Raw genomic sequence first — 26,642 nt, forward strand, 5'->3', positions numbered from 1 at the left:
TAAAGCTTGGTTAAAATAAGCTTTGCAGCTCAGAAATAATTTTATAGACTATAATTACGTTTATGTACACAATTATTTTTTATTTTGTGGCCCTTCAATTCTGATAAATAATTAAATTTTGATCTCTATAATAAATACTTCAGTAAGAGTGTCCATCAGTTTAGCGCTTACAGTGACCTTTTACTTCTCTTGAAAACTTTGCTGGTCCCAATACTTAGAGTTACAAACAAATACATCCAGCCCTGGACAGGTGGCTCAGTTGGTTGGAGAATAGTCCTGTACACCAAAAGGTTTTGGGTTCGATCCCTGGTCAGGCCATACGGAAGGCAACAGGTAATGTTTCTCTTCTCTTCTCTTCTCTCTCTCTCTCTCTCTCTCTCTCTCTCTCTCTCTCATCCTCTCTTTCTAAAAATCAATATACTCACGTGAGGATTAAAATTAAAAAATACATCCAGAAAAATAAGTGCTTATAAAAAAATAACAATTTGTCAGGTTGGAAAGATGCTACAATCTAGTGGGAAAGGATCTGGAATAGGAATCAGAAGCTATGGAAACTGCTGAATAGTGAGGTCTGGCTTCCCTGTCCATAAAACCAACTTCCTGTATCGGTGTTAAGTCTGGGAAACAGGGACATGCTGATTGTTATGGAAATAAGGGATCTGTCCTACAAATTTAAATTTATGTAAATGTGAGATGAGCTGGAAAAATGGAGGTCTGGAAGGTGAAGGTAGAAAATCAGAGAAAGGGTTCCTAACACATATGGTTAAGAGCTGGCATGGCGGTGAACAACCAAGAGCTTGCAGGGAAATCACAGAAATCCAGCACATCCAGCCACCAAAGTGGGACGCAGAGGGGGAGATCTGAGCAAAGCTGCTCCCTCAGTGTAGCTGCATTACCTGGGGTTGTGCATTTAGCGTCTGGTGGTGGGTCTGGAGCCCTTTACAGCCTGAGGAAGGCAAGCTGGAGGGAGAGTAGCAGGGAGGGCACCTCAGCTGCTGAACATCACCATGTCTGATGCGGGTCTGAGGGCCAGCTGTTGCTTCACTTCTACTATCAAAATCTCACAAGTGCTAGGGCACAGGGCTCTCCCTCCTGGGAGCACATTTGCACCTTTCCCTTCTCCCTTGTCTTCCCCCACAGGCATGCATCTTCTAGACCAGTGATGGTGAACCTTTTGAACTCTGAATGTCAACATTTTGAAAAACCCTAACTTAACTCCAGTGCCGTGTCACATATAGAAATTTTTTGATATTTGCAACCATAGTAAAACAAAGATTTATATTTTTGATATTTATTTTATATATTTAAATGCCATTTCACAAAGAAAAATCAACCGAAAAAATGAGTTCGCGTGTCACCTCTGACACGCGTGTCATAGGTTCGCCATCACTGTCCTAAACTCTAAGGGTCCCTGGGAGACTTGAACCTGGGGAGCAAAGGACAGTGGCAGCTTATCCCAGGCTAACCCCCTGTACCTATCTCCAAAGCCCCCTTTTCAAGAGATACAAATTCTAGACTTGGGTCTGTAGATACTTTTCTGAATGACCTTGGATAAGTTACTTCACTTTTCCAAGTCTCAAGTCTACAGAAGTAAAATGAGGAGGTAAGGAAGCAGTCTTTTCAATTCCAGAATCCTTTTTTTTTTTAAAGAGAGAGAGAGAGAGAGAGAGAGAGAGAGAGAGATTAAAGTACTCCCATGCCATGTATGTATTTCAAGGACAAAACAAATTAGTGTGGATTGAAAAGAATTCTCTAGAGCTTTTCATGTAAATTTAAACCGTGCATTTTTATAGGTATTGTAAAACTTATTTCACTCTTTTTAGTGAAATGGTTTTCATTTCTCTGATTCTCTGGGTTACATGGTTCTGGCTGGAACCAGTAGCAGATGTGTTGAAAGTCTAAGAGGAAAGTTATTTCTTACAGCATTCTTGGACGATCAAAGTAGAAAAAAATATATATATATATGGAATCTCCTGGCAGTTTCTATGCGCTTGAATTTTTAGCCCAGATATAAAACTCAAAGCTTTAAGTAGTTTTATTTGTATTTTCAAAGTATTTCTCCAAATTGGGAGGTGTATTATTTTTATTTAGACTATAATTTTTGTTCGGGTTACTTCCAAAAACCAAGAAGGAATTGTTTTATTCAACAAAATGATATTTTATAGTCCTTGACTGAGATGATATATTCAAGAGAAAAAAGGCATGGTGTTACAACATTACTTTGTGCTTTCTCTAGGTCTTTGGAGGGTCAAAAAAATATCTTGACTGTAATGCAGATTAATGGCAGTCTCTAGAGTCCTGTATTTTTCCAAGCTGACAAAAAAAAAAAAATGCCCCCGTGCTGTTAGGTCTAAGGATTCCTAGAGGATTCCTGTTCCAGCATGTGTAATGCCAGGTAGGACTCAGACAAGTGCTGTCTTAGAAACTTTAGGCTGGCACAGGTTGCTAGAACCAGCTAGCACTGCCTCCAGGCAACAGTCCAGGGAGATGTCATGTGATCCCCTCCCTGCTCTGGGTCTTCCCAGTGCTGTTCACCACTGAAAAGATGAAGGCTGTATCTTCAATGAACAAAATATTTGTCATTTTTTATGTGCTGTCCTGAAATAAAATGTCCACAAAGATTTCAGTATAGTCATGCTTGTGTGTTTTCATGCATGTGTATACACATGTGTGATGGGATAAGGGGAGGGGTGGATAGTACACAGGCAGACATGTAATTGCAATATCATGGACATAATCGTGAACATATTACTAAGGAATAGGAGGATCTAAACAATTTGGAGAAGTTTGGCGGGCCTCTAAGGTGTGACCTAAATTGCCATAGAAAAATGACAAATTGGGATTAGCTGGAGAACTGGTTCAGCGTTGGAAGTAGAATTGGGATTAGCATATGTGTAGGCTTATATGTGAGACCTAGAATGTCTTTTTTTAAACAGTTTTTTTCATATATTTTATTGATTTTTTACAGAGAGGAAGGGAGAGAGAGAGTTAGAAACATCGATGAGAGAGAAACGTCGATCAGCTGCCTTCTGCATACTCCCCACTGGGGATGTGCCCACAACCAAGGTACATGCCCTTGACCAAAATCGAACCTGGGACCCTTGAGTCTGCAGGCCGACACTCTATCCACTGAGCCAAACCGGTTAGGGCAAGACCTAGAATATCTTATTGGGAAAGTTATTTTTTGCAGCTCCCCTGGACTGATTAAGTTAGATAAAATATATCTATAGGGAATCTGAAGCAATACTTTAAGCATAGATTGTAAGGGGATAAAGAAAGGCATGATGCTAAGAGCAAAGGAGAGCCAGACCACTAGTGTATCTTTGGTCTGGCACCTAGGGAGAGCCTCTGACGAGAGCCATCTAAAAGGTCTGGTATCACATTCCAATCAAGGGTTTTTTTTTTTTTTTTGCTCAATGTTTTGATTACTCTGTTCATTAAATACGAGCAACAACAATGTTCAAGACATTATGTGTGAAACAAAACCCCACAGAATTTAATTTCCATCCTTCAACAGTTTAACTTCTTTGCCTGACTTCATTTTCCTTACCCTTTAAGTCTAAACTCAGTTTGTAGAGCTCTGTTTTGGGACTGGATAAGGAGCTCCTTCCAGGTGCTCTCCCTGGTTCTGTGTGTGTCTTTATCAGAGTCCTTACTTGTCCCTCTGAGTTGTAATAGGCTAGTCCCTGCTATCAGAATGCCACATCCAGAGGCCAGGGGTCTCTGCAATGTTTCACACATGCCTGGAGAGAAGCACTTTCTAATAAATATGTGAAAGACACATCAACAAAGGCATGTTTATGCACTCAACAAACACAGCTGATTTGGATCTAAATGACAAAAATTCAGAGACCCACAAGTGAACATTTCTGTCCCCAGAAGTATGTAATGGCAGCATATTATAATTTCCATGTAAGGTTTTTAATGAAGTGTTGTGTCCTTTAGTTTATTGTATTGTTGCATGGATGGGACTCATGTCCCAGATGTATTCAATTGCTGGCTCTTTTTCTTTACTCTGAAAAGATATGCAAGAATTCCAATATTGTATGGAGCCAAGCAAATGAAGTAAAATGTTAATAAGATAGACATACAACATACCTTATTCCATAGGCCCGCTGATCCTGGAAAAGGATGCCATGTTACTGTCCCTGATAAGTAATTTGTGGGTTACAGGAACTAGGTTCTCTGCTTGCAATTTTGATAGCTGCCACTAGGTGACAATGAACTTTGATTTTATAGAACTCCCCCCTGGGTGAATAATTGAGAGCTCATCAGAAAGTACAAGATTTAGTTCATTATATATGTTTTAAATTTTATTTTTCAATTATAATTACATTCAACATTATTTAATATTAGTTTTGGGTATACAGCTTAGTGGTTAGACAATCATATATACTTTACAAAGTGTTCTTCCGCTTGATATATTAGGTACCCTCCTAGCACCATGCATAGTCATTAGAATATTATTGACTATATTCCCTATGCTTTACTTTACATCCTCATGACTATTTTGTAACTACCAATTAGTACTTCTTAATCCCTTCACCTTTGTCCCCCAAACACCTTTGCCCTCTGCCATCCATTAGTCTGTTCTCTGCATCTATAAGTCTCTTTTCATTTTGTTAGTTCATTTATTTTGTCATTTAGATTCTGCATATAAGTGAAGTCATATGTTATTTGTCTTTCTCTGTCTGGCTTATTTCACTTATCATAATACCCTCTAGGTCCATCCATGCTGTCACAAATAGTAAGAATTCATTCTTTTTTAGCATCGAATAATATTCCATTGTATATATGTACCACAACTTTTTTTATCCACTTGTCTATTTATGGGTACTTCCATAACTTGGCTATTGTAAATAATGTTACAGTGAACATAGGGGTGCGTATACTAGTATTTTTTCAAATGAAGTGTTTTGTTATATTTTTGAGTAAATTTTTTTAATTAAAATGATGAAAATAACAACATAAAATATAGATTACCCTATAAATAATAGTTATTTTTTTCTCTAGATGATGTATTTCTTTTACAAGACCCTTACACACATGAACTGTAAACATCATAAAACCAAATTAAATAATTTTGTCAAGTATCAAGTAGCAGCATTAAATCCATCAACTGCAAACCTTGTGTTGACATAGTAGCATCATAACATTCAACTTTCACTACTATTAATTGAACATTTACTCCATGCTTAGGTATGTCTCTTTTGGCATTAATGTTACCGAATGCCAATATTTATGCTGGTCTGCTCATTCTCTATTAAAAGAATTAAAAGTGCTATTTTATTACCTGCCTGAGTTAGAAGCTCAAATAAACAGCTGGATAAAGAGTAATTTTAGTCTTATTCATTTTTAGCCACAAATAAAAAACAACCTTTTCTCCTCTCATGTGTCCTCATGAACAATTCTAGAGAAAATTGTCTAGATCTGAAGATCAGCAGTCATTATGTAAACAATCAGAGGTCCCATCACTGTTACAAAATAATTATCTTAATGGCCTATGCTTTAAAATAAAAAATGTGATTAAAGATCAAATAAATAGTTGTACCTGTTTGTAATTTGATTTTATAAGTACGAATAGTGTCCTTAGCAGAAGAATTCCATCTGAATATTGTGTGCTTCTTTAACCATCCCCTCACCTAAAAGATATGCTGGTAACTAGAGACATCAAGTCACTGTTTCCTTGGCTTGTTAATAAACAATAATTATTAAATATGTAGTTGTCCTATATCCAGCATTGTTTTATTTCTCTTTTAACTGGATATTTTGCTTTAATCTATGTGAATTTACTAAAATTACTTTTAAAAAAATTATTATAATTCTTTTCCAATCATACTCTGAATTCATTCATTAGCCAGCCAGCCAACCAGCCAGTAACCAAGAATTTACAGGTTGCTACTATTTTCCTGGTGCTATTCAGTTGTTTCCAAACTTGAGTGTTCATATAGTCAACTAGGGTGTTTCATTCAAGTGTGTATTTCTGACTCCCATATGTAGATATTGTAATCTTGGGCTAGAACCCAGATACCTCAGTCCTACCAAGTACACCCAGGTGATAGCTAATATAGAAATAACACTTTAATGCCACTAAAAGGAGACACCATGTTTGTTGGTCTTGTTGGGCTAATAGTTAAGGAGAAGGAAGAAAACATGGGATAGGTGGCTTACAACAAAATATCTAGCTGCAATATGTTTTATAGCGTGTCTGGTTGGTTGTTTTTATTTTGTCCTTTCCTTGTTTATCAAGGAATCACAAACCTTTTTAAAAAATTAATGGAGCTATGGATCTTCTCTCCAGAGTACTTGAACAAGCACAAAATTTTGCTTACACATAGGTGCGATTAAGCTCCATACTCACAGTCCCTGGGTAAGAACCCTTGTAATCAGTCTATAGTTGGGCACTCAAGAAAAGTTCTCAATTGACTAGGGTTGAGGTTGAATGGGATACATTGGAAGAGATTGAAAAAGCTGGGAAAGGCTTCCTAGAGGAATTCCTTGGAGATTCCACCGAACATGTGAAATATGAGTAAGTGTTTGTGAGGAGCATTTGTTCGTATGGAGGATGGTGGCAAAGCAGGAAGGTCTTCACATTCCAGCCAGAAGGAATAATGTGACCAAAGACCCAGAAGTGAGAGAGAGACTGCCTTAGAGAATAGCATGCATCTTGTTATGCAGGGTTCACTGTGCCGCAGGAAGCGGAGGGCTTTTTCCATGGTAAGGAGTTTAGACTGTCGTACACTACTGGTGGAGAGAAATAAGCACACTGAGGACTTTGGTCAACAAAAGAATCTGCTTATGCATGCTGGAGCTTTATTTATGGAACTTATAGCGACGCATTGTCCAAGTATAACAAAAGAAAGTATTTCCTCTCTGCAAAAAAAAAACCTCAGGCAATGTCTCTCAATGGTTTTCAACATTCTACTCACCGTTTCCTCTCTGTCGTCCCCTCAGGGATGCTGCAAAGAAAGTTTCTTGCTGCTCTTTAAACAGAAATAAAACAGAGAACAAACCTTCCTCCCTTGAACTTGTTTATACTAAAAAAATCACCAATTTCAATCACAACTTTTACAAGGTCTTGACTTAGTTTTTGGTAAAAGAGCAACCCTATAAACTCTCTGAGATGGCCATTGGCCTGGTCTTTTAGGCACCAGAGGAGGGTCCAGTCCGTGAGCCGCTCACTTGGAACTGATTGTCAGCCACACGTGTTGCCAAGGGAATTGAAATGCATTTAAGGGACTGTTTGTATTTTTTTTACAGGGGTCTTAGTGCCACATAATTCATTTTGGCACTAACTTTTTATTCTTAGAAAAGGAGAGGAATACTGAAAGAACTTTACTTTACTTAGAACTAAAAACAGAAAATCACTACATTGTATTGCTGAACTTTGGGAAATATGGTTTCATTGTCATAGATTTCATGAAAATAGGTTAGTTTTTTTATGTGTTTATTTTTTAATTTACGGAATAGAGTGTACTCTCTCATCACTATGCAAATGGGAACTCAGAGATAACAATATGCGAGTTCTGTATTTTCTTTGGAGGAAGAATTTATCATGAGTTTTGAACATACGCAATCTTCATGTCATTGGGAAACACTGAGAACTTTGTTTTACTGGGGTTTTGAAATAGGAGTCATTGTTTCCAGTGTCAAGAGTTTAAGAAGAACTGGGTGGTTGATAAACTAATCTTTATCAAAGTTCTACATTGTATTAATATTTTTAAGTCAAAAGAGAGATCTTCAGAACTTAAATAGATGAAAAATTAGTGTAGAATTTATGCATGTATAATGAAAGCTAATGTATAAAATAATAATAATAGAATCAGAGAAAAAAAGAAACTGGATTTTCTGAAATTTCTTTTCCCCCCCTCTGTAATTCTGGAAATGTATCTTTCTTAATAGAAGCATAGATTTCCATGGCTCTCACTATCTCCAGCATTTTTTTTCGCACTAGCACAACTTCCACCGAACATGTTCAAAGATATATAACATATCTAACTCAGGGCATCTGAGGCTTAAAAGCAAATAAGATAATGCACCCCTTCTTAGCATAATGGTTAGGTTAATATACACAAATTCTGGTCATTCCCCAATGATCCAGTTTCATCTGAGAACAACTGACACTAATTAAGGAAGATGGAATGTGATAAAGAAAGATTTTAATAAATAAAGGTACAGGTCTTCATGGGGAATCTGCTCAGAGATTTTTCTCGGCATCAAATAGGGGTAAAAAAAAGGGGGGCGGGAACACATGATGGGTTCAGTCAGTAATGCACATTATTGAATGGCAAGAAAAGCTTGCATTCTCAAAAGATTGGAATTTTAACTTATTAAAGAATAAACATTTGAATTAAAGGATCAATATTCAGGCATTTGGGTTCAAAATAAAGTAGACCTTAATCTAGATAGTCAGCAAAGCAGTTCTTTAGTTTCTTGTTCTTTGTATTTGTCATTTACTTGCTTTATATAAGACAAAAAACTTTCAAAGGAAATGGGGCCTTTTGAATTTGAGAAAATTGGCCCTTTTCATGTTTAACTTGTCCAGTTTATTGCCTACATGCATGTCTTAGTTACCTATGTCTCTCTCATTATTTTTATCACTCTCAGTATGCTTGCATATGTCTATCAATGTCGTATATATTGATACTGGTTTAATATATATTGTCATTCATCTAACTCATGTTTACTGAGATGTGGTGTATTTTATGGTTATTGGTTAGGGAACTAGTTTCTTTAAGTTTTCATTAATATTCATCAAGTATTTACATGTGACAGTCTTTTTAAGGACTTCATATGTATTACCTAATTTAATCTTCCCAATAATGACAGAAAGACATTACTCTTATTAGAGCTATTTTACAGATGAGGAAACTGAGGATCCTGAAGGATCAGACCTAGGTTTCAAACCCAAACTCTGTTCTGTTATACCTCCTCTCCAGGCACAAGTGAGCTCCTCAGGGGCTAGTGTTTCTCTCAAAACACATTCTTCAGAAGCTAGTTTTTATTTATTTGTTTGTTTGTTTGTTTGTTTATTTATTTATTCATTTATTAGGGAGAGGGGAGAGGAAGGAAACAAAGAAGAATTTGGGGTAATGACTTTTTGCAGTTGTTCCCTTCATTCATTCTTATTTTGTACCCAATCACCTAAATCTACTGATCTTTACATATTTTTTAAAGTTTTCATAAATCTCATATCCTCAATTCTTGATTAGTCAAATTGTGCATTAATAGGATCTTCCTACTTATACCCTGTTTTTAAGCTTCTTTTGAACTTTTTCTTCTACTTACAGATTTGGGTCTATGAGTATAGATCATTGTTATCTAATTATCTATCATAGGCATTTATTCATTCATTTTTTCATAGGTACACTGACTACAGAGTAACAGGCTATATATCTACAACATGTGAAAAACAGTGTTGCACATAATGACACAGACTTAATAGAGCCTCCTCCAACAGAGATCACAGTCCTAAGATTCAACATTGGACAATAAATCCTCTCTCCTCTAACAAAGAAGATAAAACTTTTGAAACATTTTTTTTAATGAATGCCCAGGTTCCAGGTGGAATAATGCAATAGAATGGACACATTTATAGATGGAGGTCCCTTTGTAGAACTGGATGGTCTCATTTCTCATATGAACTCTCTAGGATTTACTTTAATGGGTTATTCCATGAGCTATTTCCTCACATGTCTGTTGGCAGCCACAAACGAATTCCATCCTCATTATGGCAGTACCCCAATATGGTTTGAGCAGAGCATTAGGTCATTAATATTTCAAATCAGAAAAAATTGCTCATGGGACTAGAAATGTACAACACGATTAGAGTTAAAATGTTACTATGTATAAACCATCTTTTGAGATGAAGAAAACTTAAATTCTAAGCAATTTGAACTCTTAGTTCATAACTGACTCAGTAAATATTTATTGAATGCCTGTTATGTATATAATATATGTAGTTCACAGAGATAGCTAATACATGAATGAATACATGCCTTTTTCCTACAATACTAATTATTTGTATACCACTCAACGTCTTCATAATGCCAAACAAATGCTAATATTTTCTCTAAATATAGATGGGCAAGAGAGGTATTATCTTTATTTTTACCAAAAGATGACCTATATCATTTAAATTAGTCCAGAAAGACATGCTGTAACACCCATCATTGCTAATGGTGCCCAGCTTTGTCAGTAGGGCAGCACAGGGCAGGGGTGGGTAGGTAAAGCAGAGACTGCCCTGGAGCAGCAACCAAAAGACAGCAGTCTTGGGAAACTCCGTCAGATTGAGTCATTACCACCAGGCTCTGAAAGAGAACCATGGGGGTCATTTTGCATTTTCTTCAAGTGATTGTTAGAAAGACAAACGAGTTCCATATGGTGGCAGGGAGAGAGCTCAGAGCCAAAATAAAATCTGCTCAGCTTGTCAGTATGTAAGACCTTAAAGTTCACATATCTGAGAGTCTGTCTACTGTTTAAAGGCCAAACTTCAATTTGTCATACATACAACTCCCACTGCCTTGGATAATGAAAGGGACTCTTGCCCCCCACACCCCCAACCCCCCACAATACAGCGAAGAAATAAAAATGTGAGAAGTATGGCAGTCTCTTAAGCAGACAAAATTAGTGAGAATCTGGATGCAGGGGATTGGGCTGCCTATCTTAAAGAAAAGAAAGTTACAGAACTATAGAATTACTTAAATGGTGTAGTTTAAAGTCTGTTCTTCCATAATAGAACTCACTATTGTCCTAAATTTACTAAGAAATAGGATTTAATCTTTTACTTATTGAAATTACATTTTAAATTTTATTTTTGTAATGTTTTGACCCCCTTCACCCATTTCTCCCACCTCTAACCCCCTTCCACCTCTGACAACCCCAATCTGTTCTCTGTGTCTATGAACTTGATTTTGTATTATTTCGTTTTAAGAGTCCACATATAAGAAAGATCATAGAATATTTGGCTTTTCCTGACTTATTTCACTAGTATAATACCTTCAAGGTTCATCCCCATATTGTTGCAAATGACAAGATTCCACTCTTTTGGGGGGCTGAATAATATTTAATTTTATATTTGTACCACATCTTTATCTGTTCATTCATTGGTGGGTACTTAGGTTGTTTCCATATGTTGACTTTTAAATAGTGCTGCAGTGAACATGGAGATGTGGCTAAAAGGAAGCCTTATGCACTGTTGGTGGGATAATAATTCTTTACTGTTATTGATCAAATCTTACTCAAATTTTTTCCCTTAATTGGGAAAAAATGGGTGTAAAAGGATAAACCATGATTTTACTTCATGGCTGCCTTTTTGGTCACATCTAATCATACTCTTTGGAGTTTTGTTGTTATAGTTGTTACTTTGTTTTTATTTTCTGGCATCTTCCATACTTCTGTCCATAAGTCAAATACTTTGTTCTGGAATCACATTTGTTTTTATGTCCTACCATATCATCCTTTATGGGTGCCACGTCTACGCTGGCTAAAGGCAAAAAATAAATGTCCAGGATTCCCATGGTGTTATTCTGGAGGAAGTATTCTTTGTAATGACTCACACTTCAAATTCCCTTTCACTAAAGTCAGATGCAAAGCTAACTTTGGCCTTTCTATATATTGACTTTTCTTTTGTGAAGTGAAGGTCCATTTGGAACACTTATTAGCAAAATAGAGAAAGCTATGGCTAATTAAATATGCATAAGGACTTCAGAAATGAGCCAGAACCACTATTGAAAGAACCACCTAAATATTCTGTTCCAGCCTCAATTTAAATGTTTCTTATCTAATTAAAAATACTTGGCATTACTGGAAAGCTGGCCCCTAGTTTGCCTGTATCAAATAACCTGATATGGTTGTTGGCTTTGGGTCAATAATTGCTATTCTATGCCAGCTAAATAGCTGCTCCGGAAGCCTGAGCCCCCTAACTGTGCAGAGGACCTGTCCTTGATGCATAGTTGCTCCCAGAATGTCTGTGGGATTCCACGGAAGAATAGTTGTCCTCATTTGAAAACTTCCTAAAATGACGTCAAGAAAAACTATTTTTATGATACTCCATCTCTACTTCCCAGTGCAAGAGAATAACTGTTCAGAGGGGACTTGTTCCTTAGAGGAGCATAAGCAGCTCCTCTGGGACATGTTGAGGATATAGACATCAGGAGGATGAACACTGTTATATATAGATTACAAGTTCTACTCAGTCTTTAAAATATTGGTCCCTTCTATTTTTAAATCAGCGACCAAAACATAAACCAGTGTTTACATTGTACTATCTTAGGACTCTTCTCTGCTTCTGCTTCTTGTTTTAAAGATTCCTAATCTGAGCAGGACCATAGAAAATATTTCTACACCTTATTAGGCTTTTTTCTCCAAATAATTTTATTTGAAAGATTTATCATAACTATGTTTTTATTTTTAATTTGTTCTCTGATATCAGTTGACTTCGCACACAATACAAATAAAGCATTCAATAAAACTAATAGGAATTGAGACTGCTTTTTTTACTTTATTATATCAATATAATATATTAAACATGTGTTCATATTTGGGAGTCTCCAAGATAATGAGAACAAAAAATAATTGGAAAGATCAAGAAGGATATAGAAGTGTGTGTGTGTGTGTGTGTGTGTGTGTGTGTGTGTGTGTTTTAATTATTTGAGTAGGATAGCAAGGAAGTAGGATCTTAACTACTTGGCTAAATGAGATGTAAAAGCTACCCCTCTGAAAACATGGGTCAGCTATATTTTCAGTATTTGGATTATTTATACTTGAGTTAGCTTTTACTTGCTATCTTTAGCCTACTGAAAATTACTTACTTAGCACACCAATCATTCATTTATACAGTGAACATTGAGCCCCTTCTCTGTAATAGCTACAGTTCTAGATTCTGCTGATTCAAAGGTGAATAAGACACAGTTTATGCCTAATAGAGTTCATAGCTTATTGTGGGAGAAGACAAGTAAAACCACAAGTGTATACACAATATGTGTTATCATAAAGTTATCTCTCTGGTGTCCTTTGAGGTTATACTTGAAACCTTAAAGAATGAATAAGACTTCAGCAGCTATTCAGAGTTGGAATGGGTGTTCCAAGAAGAGGGGGCAGCACATATACTGTACAGAGAAATGAGAGAGTGTGTTGCCTTGAGGAAACAGGCATTTGGTAAGTCAGAAGCATGATGTCCATGTGCAGAAAAGAACAAGTCATGGGAGCTGTGTGAGGAGGGTGAGAATACGTGGAGAAGGTAGAGGAGGGATAGACCTTCAAAATCCTTGTAAACCACAATAAGTTTGGTTTGAACTTTGTCCTTCATGTGTTGGGAGAACACGGAGGCATTTTAACCAGAGTGTAGGTGTGGAGAAATACATATTTTTGAATGAGCCACATGGACCATGCAGTTTAGAGAGCATGGGAAGGATCAAGATGAAAGGCTTTGAGACCAGTTGTAAGACTTCTGCAATAATACAGAGAAAAGCTGCCAGGACTAGAAGATTGACCTTCAAATCTTTTTTAAATGGATCTGGAAAATGTATTTTTTTTTTTTTATTCACAGACCCTTTTACAAATCATTGATGAGGTTCGTAGAGGTGAAGGTCAGGAAAAAACATTGTAGCCCTTATTCTAATCCTAACATGTATACTTGTATACTCATTTAGAGATACATAAAGACAATTGATGATATTATGCAACAGCTTTTAAATGATACTGGAGAAGACTATATAATGGCATGGGAAAATGCTCATGAAATTATATATATGAAAACATGTTATAAAGAACATAAAGTTTGCTTTCATTTTCATTTGTATTTATGCATGAGGAGAAACTGATTTGAAGGGTACAAAACTGACATAAGTAATTACCTCTAAGAGGTAGATGAGATGGAGCTGTAGACAAAAACTTTACACATATTATTTGAAATTTTTATAAGAATATGTTCAGATATTACATTTATATTTTAAAATAAACAATATTTTCTACTTTATTAAGGAATAGACTAAGTGTATATAAACCATAATATCAAGAGTAGTCATATTCAGAGAAGATTTGGGTTGATTTTTGTTTTCTTATTTTTGTTTTTCTCTGTGTCCTGAATTTGTAATTGTGTATTTATTTCTGTTGCCTTGATAGCACACGAAAAACCATTGTAAAAGATGAGGCTTAGCCATTAATCCTCATGTGAAAGGATAAAAGTATAAACTATACCCAGCACAAAGCAGTCACTCAGTTAATATCAGCTGAACATTTGTACTGACTTACCTGCAAAAGACACTGTAGAATATCATTGTGTCCTGGAAAGTCTTTCCTTAATAGTGAGCTTAAAGCTACTGCAGGGAAATGGTATTGACTCACCTTAAGAAAGAAGGGAAGTCATGACAAATAAGAGAGAATCCAACAATCAGAGTTGGAATTGGTATTTTTCCTACAAGAGCACCCGAGGGCTAAACTCATCCAGTCCCCGTGGGGCAGGAGATGTCAGGCTAACAGTCGTAGCTACTTCATTTTGGAATTTTTCACCCTCCTCTGATTCTGTGTTCACCGTATAACCTAGTTTCTAATTCTAACTTGGCTTTCTGTGTGAAATTCTCTGTAAGGAGACCAGGAGACTGGGCCCCCATGTGTTCTTATCTTGACTATAAATGGAGACCTGACAAAGTCTCCCACAGTTTTGTGTGTGTGTGTGTGTGTGTGTGTGTGTGTGTGTGTGTGTGTGTGTCTTGGAGAGACTGAGAAAGTGATCAGATATCAAATTAAAACTCCAGATCAGCTCTGGAAGGTGGTGAATTTACCCAGGTAACATGCCCTAGGATTCCCATTGGTTGACACCACACCTTTCCTTGGTGAACCCACCTCCACATAGGTTACCCAAAACCAAAGTGTGAGTCTGCCCTTAAAAACTTCTACACTTTTGTATCACCAGCGAGTTTTAGCCTGCCTCTCAGAATTTTAAAATGCAAGCTTGCATGTGATAATTCAGCCTTAGAAGCGCTCCCTTCAGCCTACTGTTAACTACAAGTCCTAGTAATCATTGAAACCAAGAAAACTTGACTAGGGTTTAATTATTGTATATTTTGCTCTGGCTCAAAAAACAAAATCTCTGTAGGACATTTGTAAAATCCTTTGGCACAAACATACAATTGTATTGTCGTTTGCTAAAAATAATATCAAATCTCAAAATAATGATGGGATATATGTATATACATATAATACTTAGGTGCAAACACAAGTTAAAACATAAATACATATAGCTCCAAATAGTAATTGATCCTCAATATTTCTGTTCAATGAGGATGTAAAATTTTGTCTAGAACTGGCCTGGGTACAGGTAGTTTTTCACTCAAATAGAGGTATTGTTCACTCACTAGCTGTACTGTGGGTGGGTAGGATTCATAAATATGACTCTGGCACAGAAGTGGTCACATGCAGGGGTTTGTAGAAACTATTGCTGGATGACTTTGATAAGGTCAGAGGAGCAGAGTGTTAGGTAGAGGGGTAAAGTCTCAAACAGAGAAGACCTTAGGTATCAAATTGAAGTTACTGGCAACCCTCGCTCAGAGACTCGGAGCCCTGAGGAGCCACTGAAGTGTTTGTTTGTTTCGAGTGCCCAGCTGGATATGAAAGAATGCATAGTATCAATAGGAAATAAGCAGACATCAACTACATTAGACAACTAGTGTGATTTGTACACTAGCTTTTTAATTCTAGACCAATATGCTTCGAAAGGTTATCCTTCAGCAGTTTGTGAAGAGTAATCTGAGATGCTGGTTGAAGAAGTTTCTACCCCAATTAGAAAGGCCTTTTTTAAAAATTTCTTTATTGATTAAGGTATTACATGTGTCCTTAACCCCCTATTACCCCCCAACTCATGCCCTCACCCCCCTGTTGTCTGTGTCCATTGGTTAGGCCTATATGCTAGCACATAAGTCCTTTGGTTGATCTCTCCCCCTTACCCCCAACCCTCCCCTACCTTCCCTCTGAGGTTTGACTATCTGATTGATGCTTCTCTGTCTCTGGATCTGTTTTTGTCCATCAGTATATGTTGTTCATTATATTCCATAAATGAATGAGATCATGTGGTATTTGTCTTTCTCTGACTGGCTTATTTCACTTAGCATAATGCTCTCCAGTTCCATCCATGCTGTTGCAAATGTTAAGAACTCCTTCTTTTTTACTGCAGCGTAGTATTTCACAAATCCCTTGTTCCAGGTACAGCGCTGGAGAGCTCCTGGTTTGGGTTCATGTTGATTTTTTTTTTTTTTTTTTTGGTTTTAAAATGGGAGTCGTTTTATTATTTAAATCAAAATTAATACACTAGTTTTAAAGATTCAGATATTATAGAAGGTTAATGAAGAAAGTGAAAAGTTACCTGAATCAGACTATCAAACTTCTCTAAACATCTTCTGTATATCCTTCCAGACTTTCTCTCTCTCTCATTCCCTCCATATCTCTCTCTCTCTCTCTCTCTCTCTCTCTCTCTTGCATAAATGGAACATACTGCTTTGTAAACTGTCTTTCCACTTATTATATCTTGACTAGGTTTCCATGCCTTCCAGTACATATCTTTTTTTTTAGGTGACATATATTATATTACTAGAGGCCCGGTTCACAAGATTTGTGCACTGTAGGGGGGCATTCTTCAGCCCGGCCTCCTGCACCCTCTCACAGTCCGGGACCCCTCGCTCCTTATCGCCCGCCTACTCGCTGCTCCTTAGCACTGCCGTGAAGGTGGGAGAGGCTCCCACCACCACAGCTGCGCTCACCATTCATGAGCCCGGTTTCTGGCTGAGCGGTGCTCCCCCTGTGGGAGTGCACTGACCACCAGGGTCAGCTCCTGCATTGATCATCTGCCCCTGGTGGTCAGTGCACATCATAGCAACCAGTTGTTCTGCCGTTTGGTCGATTTGCATATAAGGCTTTTATTATATAGGATAAGGGTGATCAGTAGCCTGTTTAGCTACTTCTCTATTGTAGGATTTTGATTATCCTTGTTTCTTCATTATTGTTAACAACTATCATATACAAGACACACCTTTTCCATCTCTATCCTTTACCCCAGTGATTTTCAACCCCTGTGCCACAAGATATTTTTTTATTGTTGGCAGTATTACAGATGTAAGAAATAGAGAATAAGGTAGGGCTGTTGAAGAATGCCGTATTTGAGGTTAAACAATTGGAATTTTGAACTTAATTTTAGGGAAACCACCGGAATGCAAGCCCCTCGGGACATGGTTGTTTTGTCTTTTTGTTTGCTGCTATATCTGAAGTACTTAGAACAATTTCTAGAATATAGTATGTGCTCAACAAACATTTATCCAGGGAATGCGTAATTCCAGCTTACTTAGCATATCTAAGCCTTGCTATGAAAAATGGAAATATTGATGCCCATAACACAAATTCAATGTCACAATTAAATTTAATAACAGCTGCAAAGCATTTCACAGAGAGGTTGGCACAGAGCAAGTCCTTACTCAATAAGAATTGTTATTCTTGTCACTATTAATAATAATATTTAGCACATCACCAGTTTTTAAATTAGCACAGTGAGTGATATGCAATAGTGGTACTCTAAAGGCATTTTTGTTTAGAGATTAATACTCACAATAATAAAATAAACCCATTTTCTGCTGTCAATCCTGCATTATTAGAGAACCATATGAGTTTGAAAATGCATAGTAAAATAAACAGCAAGCACACAAGCCATAGCATCTTGGTGTAATTTTGGAGTCCTCCCTTCTTCCCTCCTCCTTCCCTCCATCTCTTCCCGCCCCCCCCCCTTTTTTTTTAGGTTTCAGAGAGCTTGGGTCTTGTAGCAGCTTGTTGAAAGGGCTGAGTTCAAAGAAGGAAGAAAATGGTAACCAGCCCTTGCCAGCAGGAGTGGGGACTCTGAGAGCAGTACCTCTGCTGCAATGGCAGTGACCCCGGCATGTGGGACACGGGCTGCAGGGCATTCTCATCACCTGCAATGCCAATGAGGGGCAAGTGTAGGGAGGAAGCATACACCTGCTCAATGAATATGGCAACGGCTTGTATGGGCCTGAAAAGTTTACAGACAGAGATCAGCAGCCCTCTGGAGTGAGGAGAAGATGGTGACATGGTGGCTGTCCTGAAGAAAGCAGTTGGTTACATGAAGGCATCTACAGAGATGAAGCTAAGAAGACTGCAGTGGGTGGAGAGTGGAGCGAACAGCGTAGTCTCCATCAGGACACTGGGGGTAGAATCTGGGAAATTGGTGCATCATATTCTCCAGGATGTGTACAAAACCAAGAGGAAGGAGATCCAGATTATTCTTCCAGTGTTACCCATCTCAGGGACATGCAAGGTTTCTGAGAAAATATGACAAATGTCTTTTAAAATATATATTTATTTTTAATTGATTTCAGAGAGGAAGGGAGAGGGAGAGAAACATCAGTGATGAGAGAGAATCATTGATCAGCTGTCTCCTGCACGACCCACACTGGGGATCAAGCCCACAACCCGAGCATGTGCCCTGACCAGGAATGGAACCATGACCTCCTGGCTTATAGGTTGATGCTCAACCACTGAGCCATGCCAGCTGGATGAAAGGTATCTTTTTAGGAACCCTGGTTTAAAGCTCCAAATAAAGGTCCATTTCACATTGTATATAAATCTTGAAATAAAAGTCACATGGATAGAGAAAGAGTTATCAAAAGATTGGCAGGAATCCTAGGAAGCCTCAATTCAGAAAACAAAGTGGATTTTACCAATCCACAGAACACCGTGGTAGTAGAAATCATTAACACTGTCTGTTGCCTGCGTGTTGTGAAAGATTACACGTTGTTCAGAAAATATAATCTTCAGGACATGGTGAGAGCACTAAGGACCTGGCACAGCTTACCCCAAAGCAGGCAGCACAAGCAGGAAATGAGAAAGGTGCTAAATTGGAATCTGGTGACAGATCAAATCAAAATGACCCAGCAGAAGGGAAAAAATGACCAGCAGGTGGTACCAGAGAGTAGTGAGGAGCTGGGGTAGACAAACCAGTATCTGAGACCCAGATGGGTGGTGAGAGAGCAGCTAAATCTGAACTTGCCAATCAAGTCACAAAGGATTTGAGTCAAATGTAAATGACCTTTCATAGGGGAAAAAAAAATCATTTGTGCTGGAAGTGAGTACAAGAAAATACTGGGCAGATTTTGCCGAATGCTGTGAAGATGAAGAAGGGCTACAGAAACAAGTCTACTTATCGTTTTTTATTGTGTGAACAAAGGAACAAGTTTCTGCAAGGTCCTGGAGAAAGTGTTGTTTTGTTTTGTTTTCCTTGAAAGTGACAAGATTCTTAGATTTTTTTAAAAATGGACTCTGAAGGGAGTAGCCAAAGAACATTATGCATAACCCATGGACAGAGACAACTTTGTGGTGATGGCCAGAGGGAAGGGCAGAGGGTGGGTGGAGGTGGGAAAAGGTGAGGGAGGGGGGAAGGGGGATATCTGTGATAGTGTCAACAATAAAGTAAAAAAAAAAAAAAGAATGGAGTCTAACAGTCATGCTGCCAAAGGAACTCTTGCAATGTTTATACAGCTACTGGGGCTTGAGCATTAAGAGAGACAGTCACAACTTTCAAGCCTTAACTAAAACTCTCCTTGAAGAAGTACAAAACCAAATTAAACAGCATTTCCCTCCGTGTGAATGGCTGGGAGAGAAATGCTTTCTCTAAATCTTCAGCCTGAGATTTTGTTTGAGAGAAGAGACAGAACCCAGGGAGTCCCAGTCTGTCAGGCCTGGCTTTCCGGGAAAGTAATGGTATCCTTCAACTGAGTGCTCACAGCTCACCTACCAAGAGGGCTCCCTTGATTTGAAAGTTTTCTCAAGGGTTCCTCCAGGGCAAGAGTACTGCAAAAAGCCAGAAGAGACAGACACCAAAGAGAGTTACAAAACAAAATGTCCAGATTATAACATTAAGGGGCTGTGAAATTAGCTTTAGGCAAGGCGTTTATTCTTAAATTATAAAACGTTTGGAAGTATTGTAAATATTAAGTCTTCCTGCACCAAAGGCTATGTTTGCTTAATGACTAGTGGGAATCTTTTTTTTAATCTTCTGCGAGGGATCCTGCTTGCCTGACTGGAAGGGTTTCAAAGAGAATAGACAGGGCCGTGCTAATGCAGATGAGCGGGAACTTCCTCCTACACCTTTACATATTTAGAATGTTACCTCTTAATAGGTTGAAGTCATATTGAAAGGATGATAAGAGCATTGTAAGTATCATTTGGGGAAACACGGAGGGTAGAATTTTGTGCCTTCATTAGACTTGCTCCAAGACAAAAATTACTTTTTTTCAATAGTGCAAGACTCTGGGATTTTGGGAGTAAAATTGGCCTGTGCTCCCAGAACACACAACTCTGTGGAACTGGGTTCCTTTTACTTTGTGAAAGAAAGCTGCTCCTCTACAGAGTTTGGTTGAGTAGTTTATTTTGAACTCCTTTTGCATTTGTTTGTATCTGGTAGAAGCTGAGTGGGACCAGAGCTGTCCTTCCCCAGCTCTCACGCACTAGATCCTATGGAATCTGATTTCACTCAGTGAAAGATTTGTTTTCAGGTTTACCAGCTGTTTATTTTCATGGACATTTGAACATGTTATTTTATAAATGATGAGATTCCAGAGTTAGAACTGGGTGCTTTTTTTTTTCTTTTAATTTTAAAAAGTTATGTCAGTTTTTAAAAGTCCATCTCAGCACAGTGGAGTATACTTGTTTTACTCTGTGCAGGAGAGTGTTAAACCTGGTGTTTTAAAACATGTTTCTCTAAGGTTAACCATGATGTCTAAATGTTATTTTTACTTGTATTTTGTTTTTGGTACTGCCAAATATTGAGTTTGGTTTTTATGGTTCCTAATGTTTTCTGGAAAAAAAATAAATTTGTTCCCTAAAAGAAAAGAGGGGGAAAAAATAATGAAAAAGTGATACATTCAACAAACCAGTCCTCTGGGTTTTCTTATTTTGTTAAATGGCTTATCTTTATTTTTCTTTCTTTCTCCCCCCCCCCTTTTTTTTTTTAACTTCAGGTTGTATTTGAAGGGTCACAGTGGGACAGCAGGACAGCAGAGCAGCCTGGTCATACATGGCGCTGATTTCAGCACTAAAGATGCCGATAATGACAACTGTCTGTGCAAATGCGCCCTCATGCTCACAGGAGGTAAGTCCTATGGGTCCATTCTCTGCATTATGTTTTAGTGGTTTGCGGCTTGAGGTTTCTTATCTATGAGAAAGGACTATGATCTTCTGGTCGGGAAACTTAAGAGCAAGTCCCCAGAGATCATTTGTTCTGCCCACTAATTTCCCATGTGCCCTTCTGCAAGATATGCCAGCACATTTAGGCATTTGCCTCCTCCCCCATACCTAAGAGGGGGCGTGCTAAGCTTCATCCTGAATAAATTCTTTAGCCTCTTAAAATCCCAGTTACTCTACCTACTCAATAATCATACTGATGCCCATAGTGGAATAAACAATAATTTGATAATGCAGCATAATGGGGTGAGGGGTGGGCGGGGGGAGGGGGGAATCTTACAAAATGTTTTGCAACTGCATAGGAGAGTTCATTGACAATTCTGTTGAAATGGAATAAGAAGAATAAAGAGGTATAGTTAAATCTAAAGTCATACAGTTAAGAACAGCTATACAGGACTTTGCATTATATGCCATTGACCTCTGCAAGACATTGGAGCTGGTGTAAGAGAGACCATTAAATAAGATTGTATCTCTGGGTAAGAAAGTTAATCCTTTTATCACCTTCCTTTCTAGTATTTTTCCAACTCTGATTATGTAAAAGGAAAATTCTCAGTTTGATGCTAGTGTATCTGTAATGATTCCTGTGCACTTTCTCAATAATTACCCTTCTTAGCAAAGAAAAAACTAAACTTTCTTCGCAGGCTCCTGGCCTTGACCAGGCAATGGCACCTACCTAGAATTAAATAAAGTGATTCTGTTTTAATTATATTGAGCTTCATAGCTACCTTTTATTATAGCAAGTGGTACTGATTTTCTAGTTAAAGGAATGATATAAACTTTGCACGTTAACAAGTATTCACATTATTTGATATTTAACAAATCATTGATTTAAAGAACACTATTTTTATTTTTATTAAGTATCAATAAAAGTTCTAAGCAGCTATGGCAAAAACTGCAAAGTTGATAGATGACTGACTGAAGTCTGAGAAGCACTAAGCTAACCCCCACTGGCAAATCATGAGGCTCAAGAATGTTATAGGCTCTGGCAGAGAAGGAGTTGGCACCAAACAAAATTGTAAAGGAAGCTTTTTGCCCAGTGTTTCTCCTCACAGGTTTAGTGTTATTCCCTCCTCTTAATGGAATAGCTAGCACTCCTACCTTCAACTGTTCTCATTCTCTCTCTCTCTTATTCTACAACAAAACACCTTTTCATTCCAGTAAAAAAGCCAAAACTGTTTAAATCTAACATTTTTCTTCCCAAAATGTGATACTATTAGCATTGTTATCACATGCTATCTTATTTGTTGTACTGCCATACTTGAACTCCAAACTCAGTGACATAAGTAGGGAAAGGAACTCTAATCTCCACTTTGCACAGAAGGAAAACAAAAGTAAATTAATGCTCATCATTTCATCCTTAACATCTAGTGCAGTAGATTGCTGCACATGGGAGCTCAATAAAAAATATGGTGCATGAATGAATGAATAACCATCTTGTAACCCTTAAAACGCTTTCAAATTTTGAAGCCAATGAAATGAATCATTAGGTTGACATTTTTCTCATCAATTAACAGAGCATAGAAGAGTATGGAGAGAAGGTTTTGGAGAAGCCTTTCTACCTTCATCCCACCCCCACCACAATCTCCACTAATACTACAGCAAATGACATTCTATTGACCGCAACCACTCCATTTATATTAACATCTTTTCAGCATGAGACCAGCTGTAGTATTATCAATGCCAGCCCAGTATGACTCTGCCTCTATCAAAACCTTCTTCTTAAGCTTGAAACATGCCATTTGGCATCACATTTAACCTCATCAAACAGTTAAAAGTCCTGTCTATGTAATCTTATGATCCCCTCCCCAAAGCAGTTGTTAGAAATTTAAAATATTTTTAATGGTAGATTTTAGTATATGGGCTGCCAAAGCGAGCACAGACAGATTAGGTTTTAAACTTTTTTCCAGAGAGAAATTTTTTATTTTTATTACCTTCCTGATCCCATGAAGGGAATTATCAGAAACTTGATACAAAGACAGAAAGACTTTGATTGTCCACTTTTCTGCCCATTTGAATACCGAAACACACTCATTTTCTTCATGTCTATTTTTACAGATAATTTTTCTTACCAAATAAATACAACACATGAGAGACCAACAGTAAAATCTTTCGAATGTTTCCTTAGAAGAGCATCCAATACGTTCATAGTTCTGTTATAATAATGAAAACGTAGAGCAAAGTAAAGAGAAGAATGCACCTCTTGGTTGTCGATGTGAAAACTTCATTGCTCAGATTTATGGTTTTATTTCTGCTTCAAATGAGTGTACTTTGTCATGTTCTTTCATCCATAATCATTCGTGGACCCGCTTCTTACTCACCAATAAACACATATGTTGGGGAGAGAAAATTTCCATTGCTTGGGCTGGAATACTCTAAGTAAATGTGTCTTTGTAACAAATGCCATTACCCTATCAAAAATCCTTTTGAAAGAATCCAGGTCTTGCAAAGCTCTTCAGTCTACAAAGCTCATGTGTGGAATTTAGATAGCTAAGAGCTGGAGAGCGTAAGGATGCATGTGACAGTTCAGGTAATGTGAGTACTGCCTGGAACTTGCATCTACTTAGCTCCTCCCCATCACTCTGTTTTCTCTGTCATATTTTCTCTCAGAACCACTTCCTCATCTAATGATTTCCTTTTTAAAAAATTGAATTTGAACCTGTTGCCTATTTAAAATAGTCTTTTTTAAGCAGTGAGATTCCATATTCTTTGAAACTAATAATTTATAGTTCTCTGTCATCATCAATTAAAGCTTTTTTATCTTGTTTATGTTTTTGCTTTGTTTCTTCTAAAAGGAATTTAGGGTAAAGTAAGATTTATTGCCTACTAACTGTCCTCAATAGTTTTCTTCAAGTACATGGAGGGATTATAGTTGGAGAATGTGGTATCATTGTTTACCCTTATCTGTCCAACACTGAACAACAGGAGGTGGGCTTAATTGAAAGCAGAAGGTATTTCAGCTAGACATATGGTAGAACATTTTGATCTTTCTTCTAACATTCTAACTTCCTAACTTCTAACAATAACATAGTTTAATGAGCATGAAGGGTCAACTACTATTAGAGATTTGAGCAAGTTAGACTAGAACCCTCCTCTCTTGAGGGAGACCATCCACAGAAAAAGTAAATAAAAAATAACACAATTTAAAAAACTCTGCAAGTTCTAAGGACACAATATAACCTGTGATAGAGCTGTGGCAGGAATGGAGAAGTAACGTAGGTGGGGTGTCCACGATCAAAGGTCGGAAGGATTGCCAGGGAGGATTGTGCATTTCTAGTTATGGACACCTTCACCGAGAGAGCTTAAGGCTATTTGTATGAAAGAGCTTTCTTAGGCATGTCCCTGTAATTGTGAATCCAGAAAAGATTGTCCCTTCCATGTTCTTCTGGTTCTGCGATTCCCTTATCCATGTCCTCACTGTGGCTGCAGTAAGAGTAATTTCAGTGCATGGGTTGTAATTCATAGTGCATGGCTGGGTGGAAAGGAGGTGTAGTTGGCTGAGAAAGCACATTTCCATCAATAGGAATAGGTACCACCGTGTGTTACGGCTCCTTTCACAGAAGCATATGTACCTATTCCTGCCTTACCCAAAAGCCAGCAATTCTTCCATCCAATTTAAACTTTGAAAAATTTTCATGTTTCATTACACATTTCTTATGAAATCAAACACTATATTTTGAGTTCATAATTTCCACACACGTTTTCTATGGATGTGACCCCTCTATTAATCCTTAAATAGAGATGATTTGTCAACATAGATTTATAAACCAGAAATAATCTGTGCTCAATGATTCCATCGACATTAGGAAAATTTGTAAGTTCTTTCCCTTTATATAGCATATGGTGACAAATCTGCATATTTAAGTAGTAGGCAGGATATATTTAAGATGACTGTAGGAAATAATTTTTTAGTCCCACAGGAAAGCTCCTACTGTGCCCTCCTGAGCCCAAAGAAAGGAATCTGTTTCTTATTAATGTAATGTTTTACCTACTGTTTAACATTAAGAAAATGAAAAAGTAATCTCATTCAATACATGCTTTTTAATATGGACTTATTATATATAAAAATAAATATGCAAAGAACATCTGACTTCCAAATTATGAAAATGAAAAATTTTTATCACTAGATTGTCATATTCAAAGCAAACTTACATTCAAAGAAAATGTGGTCTGTGGTACTACATTAGCATTCTTCAAAATAAGTATTTCTAAAAGTCTGTTAAAAACTACAATTACTAAAGGTTGCCAGCAAAAACAAAACATGGTATTGTTTTAAATTCTTTTTCTTACCTTACTCTTCTTTCAACACAGTTTCCATATTTAGTGTATAATATAAAAGCTATGTAAAAATGTGGCCTAATCTTCTGCAGAGAGAAATCTGTTGTGGGGTAAACTTCAGTGTCTTTTCCCACGCATAAACTATGTCAGCCTGCAGACAAGCCTTGCTAAAGCTAACAAAGGATATCTCTCAGTTCAGTCCTGAAAGGGGATAAAGCCGTACACATAAATTTCTTTATGCACCCTAGAACTTAGCAGATGCTAACAGCTTAGAGTTGATAAATGCTTGTCTTATCTTCTATGTAATCTTGAAGAAGACAAAGAAAATGCAAGAAATTAGTAGCTTCTCTAACTGGTTGAAGTGACAAGATTTGGGGGAAAATAGGATCATCTTAGAGTTTTTAATAGCCCAAGAAGGATGTGCTAAGCATTGTCAGATAACTGGCATTCCCTAGATTTTAAGACAAAAACGTTGAAAGAAAAGATCCATGTTGATAATTCAAGGTTGGCCACAAAAATCTATATTGCACTATTTATGTCAAAGCAATTTATTTGTTACATAATCTGTAAACCTATTCCACAAAAATTTACATTTCTTCAAGGCAGGGACTTCATGCTGTCTGCCATTGTATCTTTCGTGTCTAGCATAGTGCTCAATAAATGTTGGTTAAATGAATGAATATGTTTTCCCTGAATCTGAAAGGACATAACTAAATTACAAGTAATCCTGATGAGAAGACATAAAAATAAATCAACATGGGTATGAATGTGACATTGCGTGAACTTAAAGATACATAAGTATGTATATGTGCAATATTTGCATGTACACATGGAACAAAGCGATGAATATAGAAGATTGGCCTAAATATTAAGAATAACTAAACCCCAGAAGACTAAATTTCTAAATTGGAAAAAAAATTGACTATTAGGTTCCTGACTTTCAAATAAATTTTCACATCCTAAGTACAAAGTTTAGGACTATATTCCTGTTTTCTGGGGGAAATTTTCACTTCTTGGAAAAGAGCAAAAAAAAAAAAAAAATCAGAAAATGTCTTTCAAAGGATAAGTTTGGATACTGAACCAGAATCAATAGCTCTATAGCACAAAGTTGTTACCAAAGGTTAATAACT

The 26,642-nt window shown here is 37.3% G+C and overlaps 1 protein-coding gene and 1 pseudogene across 5 annotated transcripts in view; both read left to right on the forward strand.

Moving 5' to 3' along the window:
• The window catches only part of ANGPT1 (angiopoietin 1), a 278,415-nt gene that overhangs the window by 209,315 nt on the left and 42,458 nt on the right, over positions 1–26,642 (forward strand). For all 5 annotated transcript variants that reach the window (XM_070392098.1, XM_070392096.1, XM_070392097.1 and 2 more), the window contains exon 8: positions 21,015–21,145. In XM_070392098.1, the coding sequence (XP_070248199.1) occupies positions 21,015–21,145 (131 nt within the window). The remainder of the gene's footprint in view (positions 1–21,014; positions 21,146–26,642) is intronic.
• Positions 17,926–19,193, forward strand: LOC138993425 (THUMP domain-containing protein 1 pseudogene; annotated as a pseudogene).

This window comes from Myotis yumanensis, unplaced genomic scaffold, assembly GCF_028538775.1.
Source record: "Myotis yumanensis isolate MYYU_CA2020_CCGP unplaced genomic scaffold, mMyoYum1.0.hap1 SCAF_15, whole genome shotgun sequence".
NCBI classification, from domain to species: domain Eukaryota; kingdom Metazoa; phylum Chordata; class Mammalia; order Chiroptera; family Vespertilionidae; genus Myotis; species Myotis yumanensis.